Source organism: Eumetopias jubatus, unplaced genomic scaffold (assembly GCF_037043125.1).
Source record: "Eumetopias jubatus isolate StellerSeaLion01/CBP00866 unplaced genomic scaffold, mEumJub1_p1.0 scaffold_7, whole genome shotgun sequence".
Lineage (NCBI taxonomy): Eukaryota > Metazoa > Chordata > Mammalia > Carnivora > Otariidae > Eumetopias > Eumetopias jubatus.
Window position 1 is genome coordinate 2,808,408 of NW_028274813.1, and position 22,590 is coordinate 2,830,997.

Sequence of the window (22,590 nt, forward strand, 5' to 3'; positions counted from 1 at the left end):
CCACTGCGCTGCAGAGCCCCTTCCCCCGCCAGGGCTGTTTACCGAAAGGGAACATTAAAGCCTTCGCGGAAATTTTAGGCATTTATCTCAGTTCTACTTCATGCGCAAAAGGCATTATTGAATTTGGAGCCTACTTAAGTACAGAAATGTCTTTAATACTCCCTCCTAGAGGGAGGATGAGAATCATAAGTAGATGTTTCAGATGCGTTTTTCCTGAGTTCTGTGTCCATGTCTGGGGTGCCTATTTCATGCTCCCAGCCCCTGATGGAGACAGGCGAGGCTGCGGAGCGAGCCCGAGCTTTTCCTGTGGTGCTGCCCAGACTCGTCCCCCCGGTCTGTCCTCACCAGCTATGCTCTGTGCCCCTCTGCTTCGCCTTGGGCTCCGTCACTTACCCTGTGTCCTCTCGCTGGACTGCCCAGGCCCCACGCCCTCCACAACCTGTGGCAGGCATCCAGCCTCACCCGTTCCCCCCATCCACGCCACCCCTCCTGTGCCCCAGCTGTGAAGCAAGCTCACCCTGGGACTGCACGCCCCCAGGATTGGCCACCTCCTCCTTTGGGAACTCCTTCCCTGGTTTCTGGCCTCCCTCATCCTGTCACTCTGAACCTTGCTTGTAATTTTAGGTGGCCCTTCCTCCTGTGTTCTATAATTCTTGTCTGGGGTGATGCTGCCACCTTGGGCAGATCACAGTACAGATGTTTATTCTGGTCTATCCGTCTCCTGAGCTCAGGTTGTCATTAACTAGGTGGGTGGACATGCTCACTCAGCATCTTGAGTTCATCACGTCTGTCATTTACGGCTTCTTCTGTTCCCCGTGTGTACCCCCCCTTCCTGCCTTGCGCCCCCACACAGCCTCACCCTGGATTGCCTAGTGAATGCATCACCATTTGTGCGGTCACCTGGGCTCCAGATACCTTCCTCACCTGGTGCCCAGCAGCCCTTCTTCGCACCACTGGTGCTTTGGTTGTCACAGGAATGCCACTGAAGTGACTCTTCCGTGGGGAACAAAGCAGCTAGTGTTCCATAAAACTTTAGGGGAATAAATGCTAGTAGCAAATTCATTCAAGTTTATACTTTTATAGGAGTGAGAAGTTTCAAGATTAGGGAGAGATGATTCTCACCTTATCATACTAGTTAGTATTTACCCAAATGTCATGGTGAGTACATTTTAAAATTATGGAATTTTGAAATTTAAATCTGGTTACAGAGATCCTGTCTAATTGGCATACTCTGAAAAGTCCAAGAATTATTATGATTATATATGATTTATAATGATAATTATGATTATCTCAGAATATATGTAATGGGGTATATGTGTGTGTGATGGTACAAAAACATAATATTGATATAAAATGCTGGTTAAAGTAATTTATCTTTTTATTTAGTAAGCCTATATTGAACATTAAATTTTACTAACTTCTAAAAATCTTTAAATGCATGAAGTCAACAAGAGGAGGCAGTAGAGAAGTTGCAAAGCCGTGTGAATTCATAACTTGTGGATCGTGCTGGGCTTTTAGCTCATAAAAAAAAAAAGGCCTGAAAGTTTGCTCTCAAAACAAAAAACTGCTGAATAATATGTATATTTCCTGTATGTGGGTCACTGTGCTGCTGATCCTCGGTGTAAAAATGGGTTTCATTCTAAATGTGGATAGGCAGACGCTTGAGAACGCGGAGCATCTTGTGGCCGTGCCCTGCACCAGGTCCTGTGGTCTTGGTGGCCACTGGCTGAGGGGCCGCAGGGGCTCTGGGACCTCTGGTCTCTGCACAACTGGACATTGTAAGCTCATTGCTGGCCCATTTGAGTTATTTTCTCTGCTTTTAATTAGTAGAATCGGGGCACATCTACTTCAATCATCTTTTTGAAAGAAAAACTTGAGAAAACAAGTTTAGAACAAAGCTTATAGGAAACAAGTTCTACAGGCCACTGTGAGTCTCCTGAGAGAACAGGTAGAATTCTGCAGTGCCTGGCAGAGCAGGGCCCCTGTTAGCGCCATTCTCATTTTTGTGAAGCTTTGCAAGTTTCAAATACAAGAAGGAGTTAAAAAGTTCTGTGCTTAATAAAGAGAACGTTTTATTATAATTTTGTCAGAGAACCTGGGCATTTTAAATACAGGGGCCACCTATGTAGTAAACCTCTTGAAGAAACCATGACAGCCTAAAAGCTAGCTTTTTACCCATATGCGATAGGCCATAGGTCTTCATAGCATCCTGTTGCGATCATGTGCATCGGTATATTGGAATTAAATGCCACGGCACGGCTCAGATCAGGAGGCGGGGGTGTGCCCTCCCCTGTCAGCCATACGGTCTGCGAGAGGGCAGACCCGGGGTGGCCACGCCACAGGCCGTCAAGATGAAGCTGGCCTGCTCAGGAGAGGTCAGGCATTGCTGGGTGGGAGGGGCTAGCATCCACCCTCGAGCCGGGTGGACTCTCCTGGCTGGAGCAGTGAGCACGTGATGGGGGAGGGTCATCATGAGGAAGGGGTTCTCCCAGTCCGCAGTGCCCGTGTGGAAGGGGCTGGGAGGCACCCGGAGGTGCTCGGCCTCTCAGCTGGTGCAGGTAAAGAAAGACTGAGGAGCAGGTGGGAGCCGCCTGAGGTGGAGGTTGCAGGTGAGGGAGGGAGGCCAGGCTTCCTGCACTGTCTCCAGAGCCCGGGTCCCAGCAGGGTCCCCTCTCTTCGGGACTGTACTCAGATGGACATAGACCGCCTGTCCCCCTGATTGCTTACAGACCGCCTGTTTCCGAGAGGAGCGCGACGTGCTGGTGAACGGGGACTGCCAGTGGATCACTACGCTGCACTACGCCTTCCAGGACGAGAATTACCTGGTACGTGTGGGTCTCCGGGAGCTGAGGCTCGGTCAGACGGCGCGTGGCCGAAGTTTGTTGATTCCTTTGTGCTGTTACAAAAAAATAGTAAGACTGTTTGGAATTGACATTGTTGAAATGTATATATGACCAGAGAAAACTTAGGGGTTTGTTTTAATGTAGTAATCAGGTGGAATTTTTAAAAAATAGACTAATGAGATTGTATACTTTGTTTTTCTAATTACTAGATAACCTGATTATTTTGTTCACTGGGTTTATTCCATTTAAGCTCGGGGCGTGAAACATTTTTCATCTTAAACATTTTCCATCTTTAGTTACGTGTGAGACGAGGGAGTGCTGTGGGGCCACAGGGGCTCAGCCCTTCACGCCGAGTGGCTATTGCCCTGCTGCTTGGCGACAGGCCCAGGACACGGAGCTGGTTTGCCGTCCTCCCGGGTGGATGAGCTGGGCTCTCTGACGCCTTCTGACGCGGGGTTTTGGGGAGACTCTTGGCATCCGTTTCTCCTGACTTGAGCTGGGCTTCCTTTCAGTCTTTTTTTTTTTTTTTTAAAGATATTATTCATTTATTTGACAGCGAGAGAGAGAGCACAGGTAGGCAGAGCGGCAGGCGGAGGGAGAGGGAGAAGCAGACTCCGCACCAAGCAGGGAGCCTGATGCAGGGCTCGATCCCGGGACCCCGGGATCATGACCTGAGCCGAAGGCAGACACTTAACTGACTGAGCCGCCCAGGCGCTCCTTCCTTTCAGTCTTGACCAGTCTGCCGTGTGACCAGCACATGCCTGGACGTGAATGTAGACACCTGGGAACTCAGACACAATAGCTCAGAGTGAAGGGAAACCAAACCTTGGGTCTCAGGCACTTTGAATTCCTAGTGTGACTCTAGGTTCCCCTAAACCTGAAGTCCTTTTATGTGGAGCTCCGGGTGTCAGCGAGCACAGACCCGGAGAAGCTGGTCTCTGCCTCGCTTGTCCGGCCTTCGCAGCTCCAGCACTGGCCGCAGGGCCTTCAAGGGTCAGCACAGCCTCAGTGCGGGGACCTCTGTCTCTCTGAGCGTATCCTCAGTAGCATGCTCCATTTCCTACAGCAAGCCGAGTGATGTGGGGTCTCTTTTACTCATCGTAGAACAGTCTCTTTCAGACATCAAAAGAAATCCCTTAAATTCAAATGCCCAGAATTAGGTAAAAGGGTTTATTATACCCTTTATTTAGAATTTAAAATAGGGGCGCCTGGGTGGCTCAGTTGGTTAAGCGTCCAACTCTTGGTTTCGGCTCAGGTCATGATCTCAGGGTTGTGGGATTGAGCCCCACATCAGGCTCTGCGCTCAGTGTGGAGTCTGCTTGGGATTCTTTCTCTCTCCCTCTGTTCCCCCATTCCTCCCCACCGCCCCCTTTGCTCACTCACGTGTGTGCTCTGTCTCTCTAAAATTAAAAAAAAAAAAAAAAAAAGAATTTTAAATATATATGCTTGTTTCTACAGAGGGGACCGTTGTGTTTACTGAGCAGTGGCACGTGGGTCACCTCAGTCCGTCTTCCCAGGGACCCCATGGCTTAGGCACTCATGGTTGTCACCACTTTTTAAGTGGAGCGTCTGGAGCAGGAAGGGATGAAGTCATTTGCCCAAGGTTGTCGCACAGATGCAGGGGCTGAGCAAGGACCGCAGCCCCGGCCTGTGGCAGGAAGTGGTGCTCAGTGCCCTTGCCCACAGACCACAGAGTCCTGGGGCCCTCTCCACATAAACCCCCTGCTGACAGGGGACCGGCTCCAGCCTGTTTCCCATGTGAATGAAGCTTCTGAGCAGTCTAGGCAATGTGGGTCTGTACTGAAGGAAAGCAACGTGTCTTGCCTGAAATCAGCACGGCATGTTGCAGTCTGAAGCGTGAGGCATCCCCAGACTTATTCTGACCGGAGACGGTCAGTTAGGAATTCCAGCCAAGAAGCCATCTTCTTGAGTGTTTAGAGTTGCACAAATAGAGCTACAGTGACAATTAGGGAGGAGAGCAGGGACTCTGGGGCCTTCCTGGGTCCTCAGGCTGGGGTTGGCAGCCCAGGGTCTGGCTGTCTCTGCCGCCCCCGGGTGGTGAGTTCGGGCAAGTTTCCTTCTCTCTGGGACAGTGGCAGTCTTTGTGGGGCGGGTGCGAAGCAGGCCCGGCAAACACGCGGTCTGAGTGCCTCGGGGTGGCCGGCTGTGTCAGGTGGATTCCTTGGGCTGCCCTGCCGAGCCAGTTCGTGTTATAATTTCTGTTGTAGGTATCTAAACTTGGCGTGTCGTAAAAATTAAACCTGTTTCACCAGTAACTAAGAGGGCGTTGCCTTACTGACTTAGAATCCTGTGTTACATGATCATTGGTCTAGTTCTTATTCCAAAAATCAGTTTCTGCGTGTCTGCCTTATAAGCCCTTACAGTTTACTTTCCTTACAAATTCGTTTTCCAGCAGCCTATCAGTCATATTAGCCCTGCTGTACTGCGTTTTTATTTTTCTTTTCAGATTTCCAGGTGGACATGGAAACCGTTGAGGTTCAGCTAGACGTGGTGCTTGACTTATTCCTACTGCTTTCTTAGGGCTGCAGAACTCGGCTCTTCGTTCACCTGCCCCCTGTCCCCGCGTGCGCCTGCCAGCAGGTGCTCTCGTCTTTGCCTCCAGCTAGCCACGATGCCCGATCCGTTCTCTCTGCCCTCCCCGGTGCCCGTCACCCCCACTTCCTGCCCGGCCTTAGCCCCTCTCCTGTCCTGCACTTGGCCCTCATCCTCAGTCTCTTCTTCCTGGGCAGGCGGAGCAAGCTTGTAAAGTACATCAGACTGCAGGACCTCCCAGCAGCTTCCCTGGCTCTTAGAGTGGGGCCTGTGGTCCCTGCTCTGGTCTGTGGGGCATGGCCTCACCCCCACCCCCTGCTCGCGCTCTGGCCACAGTCACTGTTCTCCATTCCCCCCAACAGGCCACATCCTTTGCACATGTCCCTTTGTCTGGAACGTGACCTCTGGCCCGTGCCAAGGCCGGCTTCTGCCCCCGTCGTGTAGGCCCCAGACATCTGCCTGATGGTCCATGCAGCCTGGTCACGCTCTAGCATGCTGTGTGGTTTGTTTTCTTCTGTGCTTAGTGCTCTCTGAAAGTCTTGTGACCGTCTCCTTACTTACTATGGTCTCTGGCCCTCCCCTCGATGTCAGCTCTGTGGAGGAGCACCCCTTGCCTTGGAGGGGTGCCAAGGGCTCCTACCTGAGAATGAATGAGCAAATGAGTGAGTGAACGAGGGAAAGCACTAGCTCGGTGGGTGCCATAGAGGGTCTTCCGTGAAACAGGAGTTGTTGTGGGCACGGGTGAGGAGAACCTGATTACACAGGACTCCCGCCCTTGGACAGGCAGGCTGCAGTGCCCTGGTGCCCTGAGATCAGGCAGGGGGGTCGGGTCAGCCAATGTGAGTCTTGAGAGTGGCTTGTGAGGCAGGGTGGGAGGGTTGTCAGCACAAGTGCTTTTGAGGAGAGCAGGGGCCTAGAGCGAAGGCTCCCCCTCCTCAGAGGAGCCCAGCAGCATGGTGGCTACTCTCCTCTTTTATGAGGCACCGAGGGCCATGTTTGCCATTGTGGGCCTGGGTCCAGTTGCTTGTGTTCAGATCCTAGCTCTGTCACTCGCTGGCTGGGGGACTTTGGGCACATCATCGAACCTTACTTCTTCACCTGTAAAATGGGACCGTGCTGGCATCTGTGGCGAGGGCTGCTGTGGGCATCCGCAGAGCGGGTGAATCAGAGCCTGAAAGCACAGAACGTAGTAGTTGCTCCCTGAGTGGGAACTCTTACTGTTGTTAGGTTGTCAGGAAACAAGGTGGTATTTCCCATCTCTTGGTTAGTTAACTGCTCAGACCAGAGCATCCATCTCTTCAGAGGAAACTGGCTTCAAGGGGGGTGAGTGCTGTGAGGCGGGACCTGCCCACTTCTCAAGCAGTCCCTGAGACGTGGTGACCCCAGCAGCTGCCACCCTGACCTGTGAGATGCCCCGTCAGACATCAGAGCATTCAGGGCGCTGCGCCCTGAGACTGTTTTCAGACAGAAGGCCGCCCTGCCCCTCCTGCCCTGGGACGAGCCGGCTCCAAGGGGAGGGCCTGCTCAGTCCCATTAGCAGAACACCCGGCACCTGGACATTTTTCTCTCATGGCTTTAATTTCTACATAAGCAGTAAATGTTCTGATTTTTCGTGGGGGTGTACTCAAAAGTACCTACCTTTCAGCTTGTTCATGGGATCACCTTTCTAATAAGAGCTGCTAGTTTCATGTGATTTTAGGTAACTCACCTTCCTCCTCTGGTCCAGTGTCCTCTTTCTGTGATGTAAGGGCGTGGAGAATTATTTGTTTGTTTGTTTGTTTGTTTGTTTATTATTAATTAATTAGCACAAGCAGGGGGAGGGGCAGAGGGAGAGGGAGAAGCAGACTCCCCTGCTGAACAGGAAGCCCGATGCAGGACTCGATCCCAGGACCCTGGGATCATGACCTGAGCCGAAGGAAGATGCTTAACCAACTGAGCCACCCAGGCGCCCCCTGGAGAATTATTTTAAACCCAGTAGAACTTGATAGATCACAAATCACGTTTCTAGCTTTTATTGTGCCTTCTCCAGCATCAAACCCTTCAGTCACTTTCTCCATTGGTTAATTGTACTATCTGTTGAAGTTTGTTCTCTGCCAAATGCCTAACTTCGAAAGTAAAGCAGTATTAGGATACATCAAAGCAGGAAATCTTGGATGACGTGGGAGGAAGCCGTTGATCCAGACTTGAAGAGCCAAAGGACTTCACGGTGGGAGTTTGGCCTTTAGTTGTCAGGCTTGGCGCTGACTAAATGTTCTCTCCTGTCTCTTCCCAATTTGTAGTACTTAGTCATGGATTACTATGTGGGTGGTGACTTACTGACCCTGCTCAGTAAATTTGAAGACAAGCTTCCAGAAGATATGGCAAGATTCTACATTGGTGAAATGGTGTTGGCCATCGATTCCATCCATCAGCTTCACTATGTGCACAGGTAATCACCTCTTACGTTCTACAGAAACTCCATCTAATGTGTTAAAATACTCTTTCAGAGTTCTCTGTGTCACAGACCCCAGGTTCCAGGCCTTCCAGAGAGGTCATGCAGTTAGCAGTCCTCACTTTGAGCTGCCCCAGCGCCTGGCACCAGGGGATCCCAGCATTACTGTGACGATTGTGATGCTCGAGTGCTGGTCACCTGAAGCCACGTTTGATATTTACCTGACATTTTTCACCCTCTCCCCTGCTGATCCCGCCTCCCCAGGATGCTTGCCCCCTAGCTCGTGGGTTCCCTGTGTCTGTGTCTGCTTTCTCAGCAATGCTTTCTCTGTTCCACGGCCCCCAAAAAAACACAGAGGAAAATGAGACTGAGGAGAGGGGCTCATACCACAGCAGCCTGAGCAAGAGTGTGACTGGCTCTTGAGGACGGGTCGGTGTGGCTGGCTGCCTCCTGTTGTCCCGGGCCCTCTGCTGGGCCCACGCTCTCCTGTGTGACGGTGCCGCGTCTGTCTCTTTCTGCCGTTTAAGACAGCGAATCAGTCCTGCAGGGGTTGTTTCATTTTGATCAAAGTCAGATAGTTGTATATGAGTCTCCTGCCCTCTGCCCAGATTCCACTGGCCACAGGTAGCTTGTCACCTTTCTTAACGGTTTCTTCTGCTGTTTACCTCCTATTTCTAAGTAACGCTCTTCTTTTGCTGTTCTCTTTTTCGCAGAGGAGGAACAGTTAGGTCCCATCTATTAAAATGGAGATTCACTCTTTACAGAGGTCTCTCTCCCTCCCAGCCCTCTCCCCCACACACTCTCCATCCTCCCCTCCCACATCATCCCAGTCTGTAAATGATAACTTTTGGTTGAATCTGTGTCTGGTGTTCATAATATGGTGCCTGTGTAAATATTACAGACGAGCCTTGCAGTTACAGCATTACCCTCGTTGTAGAACCTGTCTCCTCCAGGGTTAGTAGCGGCCCTGTTTTTTCATGAATGTACTTTTCCCTGGGAGCCATTGCTAATTATCCCCAAACACTGTGACCAAATTATAAAGCTATGCACACACAGACCTACCAGGTAGCCTAGGTCTGATTTTTCTTGGTGCTCCCTCTTCCTTCCCATTCCCTTCCGTCCAGGGTGCTCCCTGAGCCTACTGCTCTGCCCTCATTCTGAGAGTTCTTGCCCCTGGACAGGGTCCCTGCCCATCTCCCTAGGATTGGGTCCCTTGTTTTCTGAGTCACGCATCTTCCTTTTGGTTCAGTCTTTCGATTTGGTAGCACATACTCTCTGTAATTTCTGGAAAAGGAGGCTCCTGAGATCATTTTTTTTTGAGATCAGCATCTTAATTCTATCCATATGTGTGACTGATGGATGATCCAGTATGGAAGTTTAGATTGGAAATCACCTTCCTCTTAGGACTGTGAAGGTGTCACTGTCCCGTGTTGGGAGGCTCGGGACCCAGTGTTCTCCTAACATGGCCATGAATGTTACCTCACTGCTCAGCAGGGAAACTGAGGCGCAGGGCCCTGGGACAGCTTGACTTCAGCCACATGTCCTGCCCAGGGCACTGTGCCACACGTCCCCTGTGTCACAGAGTAAGCAGAAGGAGCTGCCCCCAAGTGTCACTTCTTTTAGGGCAGTGAGGTTTGGGACAGTGCATTTTCTCCTTTTTCACGGATTCCTTAATGTCATTGCACCTGCTTTTATAACAGTTCACTGTAGTTGTTTTCAACCTTCAATTCTATGTTCTTCCTTTTTGATAGACTGTGCCTAATTCATAGCAGACATAAATGTCTTTGCATTTGTCACCAATCTCCAGGGAAATTAATCTGACCACCTTATTAACAGTTTATTCTTTCCCTGTTTTCCCTAATTGGAAAGCTTTCTCCTTATTAATTGGCTACGTAGAAGCTTCACTCTGTTGTTTGACCTCCAGGCATAGGAGGAGAATTAAATATGTAATTAGCACCCCCGTCAACTCAGGATTCAGACTTAGAGCTTGAACGACCCAGTCTAAAAACAGAAAGCTTTCCATTTTTGGTAGAAAGTTCACAAAGTCAGCTTTTGCAGGAAGTCAGTCCTACCCCAGCCTCCAGTGGTGGACACAGTGTGAGTGGGGTGACAGTACATTTGGTAGGGCCAGCAAGAAGTGTGTTTTGTCAGCACGAGTGGTGATGGCACTGCTGGACTTAACACGCACGGTCCCGACCCTATGCCACAGCCCTGCGCCGTTTCTGTGGTTGCCCGTGGGCCGTGGTGACTTCAGGCAGTGCCCACCACCCCGCAGCTGGGCTTCTGTAGCTCAGGATGCAGTGGGCGGCACGGAGTGGGGAGCGCAACACCCATGCTTCTGAGAGGTCGGCCCCAGATCCCAGCAAAGCTAGAAACAGTCACAGATTCACAAAGACTCGCTGTTGGAGGACGTCACATCCCCGGAGAGAACAGAGTACGGCTTAGGAATGAAAGAACGGTGCAATTTTATGAGAAGGGTGATTCAGAGAACAAAACCGGTCTTGAAAAGGAAAAGCGAGAACAAGGAGCTGTGTGGGACACAGGATAGCACAGAGGAAACCTGAGCGAGACGGAGATCCAGGGGGCGGGTGGTTGGGGCGGCTCTGCAGCGCCTCCCCAGGAATGGCTCTTACTTTATCCTGAGGGGGCCCTCCTTGCTTACTCACCCGTCTGCCCCAGCGGCCTGAGAGAACACCCTCACCGCGTCCGCACTCCTTGTGCAGTTGGTCTGCTTTCGGACGTTGCGTCCCGCCCTGCCACCCCTCTGTCTCTCCGCGCCAGAGCCCCGCTGCCTTAATCACGGAGGCTGAGCCCGTGGAGGCCTACTTGCCCCGTCAGCCCCCTCGCTTTCTCCTCACGGTTCCTCTGGCTGACCGATCCCTGTGACCTTCGGTATCCACTTGTCTGGCACCAAAAAATGTTGGAAAATGTTCGTTGCGATGGGCCCATCAGTCTGTCAATGCAGGCCCTTTCTATTACTTCTGGAAAGTTCTCTCAAATTGTATTTTTAAGTATGAGTTGTGTTTTATTGTTTCGGTTTCTTCGGGGACTCCCGTTATTTGTGCGCTGGGTCTTCTTAGCCTGTCTTCCACTTCTCTCCAGCTGCTCTCTCTGACCCTTCTCACTGCTTTGTCTCCCTTTTATTCTTCTAGATCTTTCCCTCCCTTTCTTCAGTGCCCTTCATCAGATTTTTATTTGAATTTGTTCTCCTTTGAGCACCTTATAATTTAGTCACCATTTCTGATAAGATTTTGTCTTATTCTTCTATTTCTTCCTGAGTTAAATCGACTCTCCGTTTCTCCCTGTTTTTGTCTGGTTCTGTTCTTAGTTATTATTTTCTCGACTCGTTGAGAGTTTGTTTTGTTTTCTCTCTCCTCTTCCTGTTTGTTTATTCCAGTGTGGAGTGCTGTGCTCGTTTTCTTTTGCTCTGTGGGTCTTCCTGTGGGTAAGGATTGTCATCTTCTGCTCACTTTGGTTTGTGGGACTCGCCCCCAATGTTGGGAGTAGCGAGTGCACATTTGTGTTCCCGGAGGCATGGCATTCTGTCGCATCGGTGCATGCCTGTACTCCTCTGGGTGAGCATCTGCCTTCTTTTGCTCCTAACGTTTGTGTTCCCTTTCATGCTGGCCAGTCGTTTGAGCTTGTTTTGCCAGGAAGGAGGGTTTGTGCTTTAGAGGTCGTCCCCCTGCCCGGGGGCCTACGTTTACAAGGACACAGAACAGCACGCATGACTGTGGGCTTACTTTCCTGCCATGCGCTTACTGCTGATAACTGATCTTCAGCCCCCGGGTCTTTGTCCGTCAGCTACGGCATGGGGTCCGTGGTGCGCTCTTGGCCCGCTGGGCTCCTGCCCCAGAGCCTCACCTGTCTCCTGCTCTCATCCGGTCTCTGCTCAGCCACCCTCAGCTTCCTTTTCGACTTCCTCACATTTCTTCACAGCACATACCACGCGTGTCATACTCTGGTGCTGAGACCACGTGTGTGTCTCTGCGATCCCATGTTCACGTTCTGCCACCTCAGCTGGTGGGAAGCTTTGTGAAGGCGGGGGCCGCGGGATCTGGTTCCCGTCATAGACCTGGGGTCAAGCACAGCACCTGGCACAAAGGAGACGCTCAGGAGACCTTGTCGGCCATGTGATGGGAACAAGGATGGCCTGTCACCCGACTGGGCATCAGCTCGCGCATAGGAGTGAGCGGTAGTGGTGATGACTGCCACTGCATACCCAAGTAAAGCGTCACGGGGAGACATTGTTCCAAGACTGTCACAGCTGGTACGCTGCTAGTTAAGGTTAAGAGCTTTGACCTACTCGGTGTGTAACATGGAAATGGTTAATTTGTGTATTTATTTTACTAACAGAGACATTAAACCTGACAATGTCCTTTTGGACGTGAATGGTCACATCCGCCTGGCTGACTTTGGATCGTGCTTGAAGATGAATGACGATGGAACTGTAGGTATTTTGTTGGAGATTTTCCATTTGATTTGGGATTTTGCTTGTAATTAGAAGGGGCTTAAAATTTTAATTTGAGATCCAGTTAAGAAACCAAGTTTATGAATGTAAATTAAAAAGATAAAATCCATTTAGGAGACAGTTGAAATGTTCTGCTTCAGTCTGAAGCCTCTTTTTGGCTTTCTGTGTTTACAGCCGTCATGCACATGCTTCTCAGTGTGGGGGGGTTGTCAGGTTTCCTCATGTGGCCAGGCAGCTAGTCACATCAGCGCTGCAGTGGATGACAGGCAGCCCTCGGGTCCTTTCTTGACACACCCTGTGCAGGCCAGTCGGGCGCACAGACCTTCGCTGTAACTACCCCTCCTCATTTCTGTCTGTGGGCAGCTAACTTCTGTCAGTGAGGGGTTTTCTCTCTGTGGGTGTTGTAGATCTGGAAGCGGGGGTCCTTGATGCTAGACTTTTCTCTTTCCAACAAGCTCTGCGTATTGATGAGTTGATACATTGGTGCTGTCCTCAAATCCTTCTTCTGACAAGAACAGTGGCCTCAGACTGAGCTCGAGTGTTGGTTAGCTTTCTTACCCACACGTGTGGACACTCGTCCCGTGTCACCACCTCGTGCTCCGGTCTTCCCGCTGTCTGCCTCGGAGCTTCTGCAGCCAGGCAGCCGCGCGGCAGAGCAGTGACTCTGGTCACATGGCAGAGGCAGACCCCCCCCACCGCCGCTGCTGATTCAGTCTGACCTGGGGTACTGCTTGCACCCCATGACCCTCTCCTCAGACACAACCTAAGGGAGAGTCAGGCCTTCTGTGATTGTTTCTCCCTCAGTCTAATGGACTCTTCTCCATGTGCTCCGAGACCAGTCTGATTTCCTGGCTGACTCACTGCCTCTTGTTTTCTCCGTGATGATTGCTGCCCTCTCTGGCCACAGATCTCCGTAGAGATGTCACAGGCCTGTTCTGCTAACGTCAGCAGCCAAGGGACTGTTCTTTCCCCTTTAGGGGCCTTAGCCTCCTGCTTCCCCATCTGGGGAATTCCTAAGCACCCAGCTAGTGCCTGGACCTACTTCCAGATGTTCCCACTTGGGAGACTGAAGGGTAGGCTCTGGCTTAGCAGCCTTAGCATCCCTAGGAGCATGCTGGAAATTTAGCGTCTTGGGCCCCACCTTAGAATTTGTTCTATAAGAGCCCAGGTGGCCTTTGTGCACACAGGGGTGGCGAAGGGTCAGCCTGAGCACACGTGGCCCCCGGACCACACTTGGGGCAGTGACGGAGCGTGTGGGACATGCCACCCCTTGAGGGACTGCAATGTCATCTGGGGCCTGAGGTGGGCTTTTGGGCACAGGGAGACCAGGTGTGCGAGACAGTCTTGTGCATTCTGGAAACTGCCCAGTGTGTAGTGCTGCAGTTTTATTTCATGATGGTTTCATTATTTGTTGTCCCTATTTTAGAGAAGGTAGTTAGGAATTTGGCCTGAGAGTTTCCCTCCCAATACCACCTCTCCCCTAAGGTCCAGTCCTCTGTGGCCGTGGGCACTCCTGACTACATCTCGCCCGAGATCCTGCAGGCGATGGAGGACGGCATGGGCAAGTACGGCCCCGAGTGTGACTGGTGGTCTCTCGGGGTCTGCATGTACGAGATGCTGTACGGAGAAACACCCTTCTATGCAGAGTCACTCGTGGAGACCTATGGAAAGATCATGAACCACGAAGTAAGACATTGCATTTCCACATCCTGTTGGTTCGAGTCCCAAGGTGCAGGTCTGGAGGCGGAGGGCCACTCGGAAGCTGTTAGCATCTTTGGGGAAGAGGTGTTAGGGCTGGAGCAGGCTGCTGGCCGCCAGATGGGAGCAGAGATTGTGGCAGTAGGGTCCACACCGGCGGCCGACACAGGAGGTGTGGGCGTGAGGGGAGGAGAGCTTCCGGTCAGGGCCCAGGAGAAGCGTGCTGAGCGTGCATGGCCTCAGGGTGGCCGGGGGTGAGGAGCCGTTGGGCACTTCCACCTGAGGGTCTGGATTCACCAGCTTCATGACGGGGCCCCACGCCTCCGCATGGCGGCATCCCTCCACCTCCTGGGTCCTGCTCCTTTTCCCTTTCCCAGCTGTGCATTTTCCACTCCGACCTCGCCTCCCCTCTGCCTCACCTCCGTTTCTCATTTGCTTTACCATTTACTCTTCTTCCTCGTGTTGCTGTCGTCTGCTTCCCTCAGTCAGGTATGTCTTCTTCACGCCGCTCCCACCCTCTGCCAGCGTGGTCTCAGCGTGCGTCCACGCCTCTCCAAGGGTGACCCCCTCCACTGACTTGTCCTCAGCCCCGTCCCTCACTAACTGCTCCCATGGGGAGCAGATTAACACGAAAGTGGTGGGGGATCTTCCATTTAACTACAAATCAGAGCAAGCCATACTTGTAAAAAACACTTTTCCCAAGGTAGAAATAAATGTTTTCACTTGTAAATTAGTATATACCTACCATTTAAAATGTCAGACAATGCAAAAGGACAGAGTGTAGATGGTGGAAATCACCCCATCCACTTTTCCATGATGAGTGCCGTTAAGGTGCTGAACGGGACTCCGTGAATCCTAAGGAGCCTGTTGGTACTGAGTGCGCTCCCTGTGGGGCCTGGTCCAGCGCTTTGCATGCTCGCACTCACCTGATCCTCACGCAGCCCCGTGAGCTGCATCTGCCGTCCCTGGTTCTACAGAGTCGGGCCTGGGCTGGATGTGTGTGTGGGGGGGGTGGGGGGCGGTGTTGGAGTGAATGGCATCACGTTGCATATGACCAGCTTGTTCTGTCCGTGTGTTACTGTCATCTCTCCGGTGCACAGAATCAGCCCGTTCTCTTGGCATGTGTGTGCCCTGTCTGTTTTTAACAGGTTCCTTTTTGATGGGCATTTAGGTAATTTGCAGTTTGCTTGGTCAGAATATCATGCTGTTGTAAACATGTTAGGTGTTCTCTTTTTGACTGTTTCTGTAGAATATGGTTTTCAGAGTGGGATTGCCATAGCTCCTGGCAAAATGCCCTCTGAAAGGGCTGTACCGGCCTGTCCCACCACAGCGCGTGGTCTGCGTCCTCGACCACTTTGATGGGTGACTGTCCATTGCTGTTGTCATTTACATGTAATGTGGTACCAAGTCTGCCACGCATACAAGCAGTAAGACTAATGATGTTCTCGTTTGCCTTTCTGGAATGCAGTTTCATTAGCTGTGGCACAGGCTTTTTAGTTACCGTGAAAGTAGACATGACTTGCTTTGGCGCGGTCGCCTCTGTTTGTTTCCTGAAATGTCTCTATACCTTCGATTTTTCTGAATGAGTTTTCATCCTGTGTCCACCGACCTCCCCACCCTCCAGGAGCGATTTCAGTTTCCATCCCATGTCACCGATGTGTCTGAAGAAGCCAAAGACCTTATTCAGAGACTCATCTGCAGCAGAGAGCGCCGGCTGGGCCAGAACGGGATAGAGGACTTCAAAAAGCACGCGTTCTTCGAAGGTCTGAATTGGGAAAACATACGGAACCTGGAAGCACCTTATATTCCTGATGTGAGCAGTCCTTCTGACACCTCCAACTTTGATGTGGATGACGATGTGCTAAGAAACATCGTAAGTGTCAACGCTGTTGCGTCCTCGTGTGGTGTCCTGGTGGGTCCGAGTAGTGGCAGTGTTCTGTGGAAGGTGTTGCTTGCCAATATGATACATCTTAGGACTGTGTTGGTTTTTTAAAAATCTGGTAGTTTTAAGAAAATACACCTTTTATTCCAACCTTCGGCCTGGTTCTTAATGTGCCTTTGAAAAAGGAAGGGTTACAGGCACACCTCATTCCATTGTGCTTTGAGTTTTTTACAGACTAAAGGTTTGCACGTGCCTCCAGCACATCTGTGGGCACCATTTCTGCTCACTTTGTGTGTCTGTCACATTCTGGTGATTCTCACCGTACTTCAAACTTTTTCATTATTACTATATTTGTTATGTGATCTGTCATTAGTGCTTACGATTTGTTGAAAGCTCAGGTGATGGTTAGCATTTTTTTAGCAGTAGAGTATTTTTAAATTAAGGTGTGTACTTTATTCTGATATAATGCTACACACATTTAGTAGACTGTAGTGTGGTGTGAACTCAACTTCTGCATGCACTGGGAAACCACCCAGTACACTTGACTCGCTTCATTGCGATACCCACCTCCTTATGGTGGTCTGGAGCCGAACCCAGAATTTCTCCCGAGGTACGCCTGTGCTGAGTGGGAGTAAAATTGAGTTAAATGGCTCTTCTCCTTTGGAACTCATCAGACATACTTGTGCTGTATTTTCATGGCATTCGGCTGTGTCACCTACGCCACCATCTTGAAGCCCCACCACAGCCCTGTTACCACTTCCAGACTTCGAGGCCCTGAGCAGGCGAGGATCCCTCCACTCCCTCACAGCAGGCCCCCAAGCCTCTGGGGCTCCGGTCCCCACGCATGAGCATGTAGGCTTCCTGCTGCCCCGTGTTCTTGGGTGTCCACACATGTGTTTGTATGGCAGGGGTTTGGGAGCAGCAGTGACCATGTGTGGGTTCTGAGTCGTCCCACTGATGTCGTGGAGCCTCCAGACTGGGTCCTGGCTCTAGGGCCGTCCGGTGTTTGGCTGGTCCAGCAGGGCCTCTGGTGCGTCAGTCGTCACCTTTAGCCCCAGAGAGTTTTGCTTAGAGGCTGTAAAGTTATTTGATCTCCTCGAACCCAGCCTTTTTTAGTCCATACATGTGACCTGGTTTGGGGATAGAGGGACTGAAGTTCAACCAAGTAGAAGAAAGATCTTGAGTGCTCCCTAGAGAATTCCTCTTACTCAAATAAGAGCTGAACTATAGACCACACGGAGAAAAGTAGTGTCCTGTAGAAAGGGTTTTCCTAGACTCCAAAGAAACTATTTCCACACTGACATTTCCCAGATGAATTATAACTGGTTTCGTGTTTGATAAAGAAGGATCCTGAAGCTGAAAAATAGAGTTGGTAATACATTTACCTAAAATATTCTACCTTGGCTTCCAAGCCTCTCTTCTGCCTTTGGCCTCTGTCTCTGCCGAGGGCCTGGGAGCCCCCAGCCTCTGCCCCGCGCCTTCCGGGGGCTGTGCGTGTGCCCCATCTGCGCACCTCTGCTTAGGGCCACATGGAGTGGTGGATGCCGTAGCTTCAGCAGGCTGGGCTGTGGTGCAAGTTGGGCCTGGGACATCATCCTCATCTGAAGCAGTGTGTTTGTCCCCTCTACTGCGTTGTGTGCGCGGCCAGACCCGAGAACTACAAATCTGCCAGTGCTGTGCTCTGTGGCGAGGAACGCAGTGTCCTCCGTGTGCTAGAAAGCCACATGACTCTCTCTCGTGCACCCGATTTTAACCAATGGGTAATATTCTTTCCTCCCTCTTTCCCTTTGTTTGAACATGGATTAAATTTTGTTGTATGTGTTCTTATGCAGGAAATATTACCTCCTGGTTCTCATACAGGCTTCTCTGGGTTACATTTGCCATTCATCGGTTTTACATTCACAACGGAAAGGTAGGTCTAGATTTACCATTCTCCAGCCAGAGCCTCCCCTTGGGCTAGATGAGCAGTCTGGGGGGCTGCTCTTGTGCGGGTGCATGCCTGCATCAGTGTTGGCGGGGGAGGGCTGTGCTCATGGAGCTGTGGACGGGCTTGTCCTTTGAAAGGGCCACCTGATGACTATACACAGTGACACGGAGCAGGCTCAGCAGACTTCTTCCACAAAGGGTGGTCTCTGTTACGTAGTCTTCTTTTTTAACAACGCTTTGAAAATGGGAAACCCATCCTTAGCTCATGGGAGATAGTTAGCTGACTTCTGACTTACAGGCCGTCAGTGTTGGCAAGATCTGTTCTGAGAGAATGTCATTGGCCATGGTCAGCAGCCCCCTTACTGGTCATGCCTGGCTTTCATAAGGATTTCAGCCGCAGTGCCGTAGCTTCCACCATGGAACACAGTCCCAGACGTAATGGAAATCTGAAGAGCCAGGAACAGAAGCCCCACGTGTAGCTCCAGCCCCCAGACACCGTGGTGACTATTTGTACCTGTCAGCCTCTGTCTCGAATGGGCCTCTTTGCCAAGCTGTCGCCGGCTTTCAAAGAAAACTGGGCCAGGAGGAGAAGCGAGAGGAGGAAATGCAGGCGAAGTGAAGCAGATGGAACCACGCAGCGCCTGAAGGAGGGCAGCACAACTTGACTCCTGGCACTTTCTAGCAGCTCATAGCTGAATTGATGAGAATTCCTTCAGGAGAGGGTTGTTTCTGCTTGAGCTCATAGAAGCTCCCTTGGTGTGAGGTGCCAGGGTTAAGCAGCACTTGAGCCAGAGTGACAGCTGATGCCTTGTAGTCCACAGGAAGTGGTGCGAGATGCCGTAGACATACTGACCTCTTAATCCCTCGTGCAGAGGTTCCTCGTTTTTCTGGCCTGTTCTAGCTCCGTGGGTGCTTGTTAAACCCAGCGGTTCCAGGCCACCTGCCGAGGCTCCAGTTTGGTGGGTCAGGCCCAGGGCCCTCCTTCTGGAACAGACCTCACGGTGCTGGCATGCTCAGCATTCTTGGGCCACCTTTGAGAAACACCAGCCCGGCCCTTCCGTAAACGTGTGTGTGCTGGTGCCTTGGCTGCACTCAGTGTAGCAGGAGTCAGAGGAGTCTCCCCAGCATCGTTGTCACATTAAAAGCAAGAGAACTAAATAACTTGTGTACCAGTTCAAGAATTAAGCTCTGCATGAGAGAAGCACTGTGGGCTTTAATCTGTGCATGTGGCGCACACTGTAGGCCCGTCACTGGCGAGTAGCTGGGCCGCCCACAGTGCTGGAGTTGAGAGAACCGTGCAGGTTGTTCAGTCTGCACGGGAGGATGAGCCCTGGAGGGTGGAGCGGCCCATCCCCAGAGAAATCCTTGGCCGGTCAGCAGCAGGAGGAAGCCCTCGATGGCCTGGGCATCCAGGACTGCCCCCTGTGGCCTCTGCCAGGCCCCCACGCCCAGATGCCCACACGATACCATCTCCTGTTTCATTTCTGGTTGAGTGTAAGTGGTGCCGTAGGGATTACATTCCCTCCTTTGCAGAGGCGTTTTCTTTGACCACCTCGGAGGGGCACAGCCTTGTCAGCCACCCTGTCATCTGACCATTAGCCATAAGGAAGACTCTTCTAAATTCTGACTCTGTAGTCTTTTCACACGCAGTTTTGTTGGCCTATTTCAAAGATGTGTGTTTTGCCCCAGAAGTTGTAAAATGCTGATGAGCTATAAATTCTCAGTAGATGAGAAAACCCTGTTGCTTCACCTACAGCTGTTTTTCCGACCGAGGCTCTCTGAAGAGCATAATGCAGTCCAGCACCTTGACCAAAGATGAGGGTGTGCAGCGGGACCTGGAGAACAGCCTGCAAGTGGAAGCCTACGAACGGCGAATCCGGAGGCTGGAGCAGGAGAAGCTGGAGCTGAGCAGGAAGCTGCAAGGTGAGGGCAGAGCCCGGCCTCCCACAGCCTCGGATGCCCGCCCCCAGCACTGGCCTGCCCTCACACCCTGTCTCCCTCCCCTAGAGTCCACCCAGACCGTGCAGTCCCTGCACGGCTCCAGCCGGGCCCTGGGCAGCTTGGCCCGGGATAAGGAAATCAAAAAGCTAAATGAAGAGATTGAGCGTCTGAAGAATAAAATAGCAGGTAGGTGGTCTGTATTCTTGGGCATTCATCCCTTCAGAGAAAATTTTTAGTCCTTTTCGTAAGGTGGAAAAGGAGAAAAAAAAGCTTTGGCTTCAGTGAACCTTTTTAAAGGTCTCTTTTATCTGTTCACTTGAGATGATTTCTCCACCTTGGCTTAGCTCAAATTATAGGATTTTATAGCTGTAGCTAGATTGTGTTTTCTAGTATTTCATCCACAAACTCTCAGAACATTTTACATTTCTCTGTCTTAGTTTCCCTCTTTGTAGCCCTGAGACAGAATCGCTTATTTCTTCCTGAGGCTTTCCTCAGTGACCTACTTTCCTCGGTATTTTAGGTGCTGGATCTGTTCTCCCCCCTTCATTTTCTGTGGTTCCTAGATTATCAGAACTCCCTAAGGACTCAAGTCACTTTTGAGTCCTAACCCTCAGCTGACACAGGGGTTAGCCCGGCAGTTGACTCTCATCTCCAAACCTGTTCTTTCTCTCCATTTCCTTCCTAGAACCGCCCCCCCACCCCTGTTGACACTGAAAAGGGCCTGAGTCACTTACACACAGAGGCTTCCTCTGCCCCTCGGCTGCCCTGTGCTTGCTCAGGGTTAGCAGCCCCTGAGACGGGTGGCTCAATGCCACGCCAGGGCTCACAGCCCCTGGGGCAGAACCATTACCCAGACGGGCAGCTCACATGGGTGGCTCAGCAAGTGGCACTTGACACAGCAGCTCACGTGTATGAGAAAGTCAGAAAGCTTCTAAATGATAAAGAGCGTGAGGAATTATTAAATAACTCACTCTCAGGAAGTCAGATGGTCTGTTTTCTCTTTTGCTCAGATTCAAATAGGCTCGAGCGGCAGCTGGAGGATACGGTGACCCTTCGCCAAGAGCATGAGGACTCCACGCATCGGCTGAAAGGCCTGGAAAAGCAGTACCGTGTGGTGCGGCAGGAGAAGGAGGATTTTCACAAGGTAATCCAGGGTGTGATTTGACATGAGAGGGGTGTGAATGGTTTCTTAAGTTGTGAGGTTGAAGTCGTGCGGGGGTCCGAGGACTTCTTCCAGGACCCTCGTGTGTGTCCTGGCCTGTACTGCCCACAGCCCCTGAGGGTCTCGCCGGGCCACTGGGCACTCAGCCTCAAGGGTGGCTGGCCGTGACTTCGTGGGCCTCCTCCTGGCTGCTGACCACAAGCCTGCCCCGTGGGCCGTACCCCCCAGTGAAAGTAAGGACATGGCGGTGCAGAGGGTCCCCGTGTCCCAGCGTCCTCAGGAACTGACCCAGCTGGGTTCATATGCTTGTATCTGGTGCCAGTCCTTCCCCCCCTCCCTGCCCCCGCTCCATCTGGCCCCCTGCAGCGGCCTCTCCCCACCCCCCTTCTTTCAGAGGTGAGCTCTTCCTTACAACAGGGCGCTACAGGAGAGACCATTTATTAAAATTTGGGTAGTTCCCCCCAGAAGACTTTTATAAATTTGATTTTCAGTGAAATATATCAAACTCCATGCTCGTACAGTATGTTCATACCACAGGATCGTGTTTTCTGAAACATTCATTTACACACCTAAGTCGTCAATCGTATAGTTTGTGATCATTCTCTAAAACGTGCAGGATTTCAAACCCAGATTGTCCAGTTCCCCATGGTATCCTACCAAAGCACTTTGTCTGGAAGTGCAGCGTGGGACGAGAGACCCCGCATTACTCTAGCTACAGTAACACCCAGGCATTCCCCTCCCCATGGGGGGAGCCTCCTCGCCAACCTGTTCACATCCACTCCTTCCAGTCAGACAGGTGCCACAGTGACTGTGCCACCAGTGGTTAAGGGATTGGCTGCAGGGAGGGGAGGCTGCCAGGTGGCCGGTAGTGAGGCCATGTCGCCTGTGCAGCCAGTGGGACAACCACATCCATCTCTCTCTCTAGTGAGGGGTTAGCAATCCTGTGATCATTGTTATATGAATCCTTACATTGGTGGAAATCTTAAGCTTTTTCTTTTCTAATATGTTCTTTCCTGATTTCTGCTGTTTAAATAACTGGATTGGTGATGTTCATGCTTCATCCGCCTTTGTGATTGTGTGGATGGCACCGGGGAGAGGTTGAAACTGGTGAGCCAGACTTGCCACTGTGAGCTGGGCCTCAGGCTGGCTGGGAGAGCTTGGGCTTCTGGTCACCACACGGCCCAGGAAAGACTGAGGGTCTTTCCTGGAGTGAAGTTGATGCTTAGCACCCCAGCTCAGGTGGGCTTCTTCCAGGCAGCTCATAGCCAGGCTGGGGCTGAGCAAAGGGCTTTTTTCCAGAAGGTGAGTTCTTGGATCTTGGCCTTGGTCTGTAGCCGGCATTTGCAGGGGAAGACTGAGCTTCCAGCCTTCCACATCTTTGTCAAGCAAATGTAAAATAGCTCTCATTCTTTCTGTGCAGCAATTGGTCGAAGCTTCAGAGCGATTGAAATCCCAGGCCAGAGAACTCAAAGATGCCCACCAGCAGCGAAAGCTGGCCTTGCAGGAGTTCTCGGAGCTCAACGAGCGCATGGCAGAGCTCCGCTCCCAGAAGCAGAAGGTGTCCCGGCAGCTCCGTGACAAAGAGGAGGAGGTGGAGGCGGCCATGCAGAAGATTGACTCCATGCGGCAGGACATGCGCAAATCTGAGAAGTTCAGGAAAGAGGTAGCTTTTTAGCTGTTTCA

General features: G+C 51.5%; 1 protein-coding gene across 3 annotated transcripts in view; it reads left to right on the forward strand.

Moving 5' to 3' along the window:
* The window catches only part of CDC42BPB (CDC42 binding protein kinase beta), a 99,792-nt gene that overhangs the window by 44,267 nt on the left and 32,935 nt on the right, over positions 1 to 22,590 (forward strand). For all 3 annotated transcript variants that reach the window (XM_028100503.2, XM_088024433.1, XM_028100518.2), the window contains exons 4-13: positions 2,730 to 2,825; positions 7,676 to 7,824; positions 12,184 to 12,277; positions 13,784 to 13,984; positions 15,621 to 15,869; positions 17,711 to 17,790; positions 19,561 to 19,727; positions 19,812 to 19,931; positions 20,756 to 20,889; positions 22,328 to 22,570. In XM_028100503.2, coding sequence (XP_027956304.1) covers positions 2,730 to 2,825; positions 7,676 to 7,824; positions 12,184 to 12,277; positions 13,784 to 13,984; positions 15,621 to 15,869; positions 17,711 to 17,790; positions 19,561 to 19,727; positions 19,812 to 19,931; positions 20,756 to 20,889; positions 22,328 to 22,570 — 1,533 coding nt within the window. The remainder of the gene's footprint in view (positions 1 to 2,729; positions 2,826 to 7,675; positions 7,825 to 12,183; positions 12,278 to 13,783; positions 13,985 to 15,620; positions 15,870 to 17,710; positions 17,791 to 19,560; positions 19,728 to 19,811; positions 19,932 to 20,755; positions 20,890 to 22,327; positions 22,571 to 22,590) is intronic.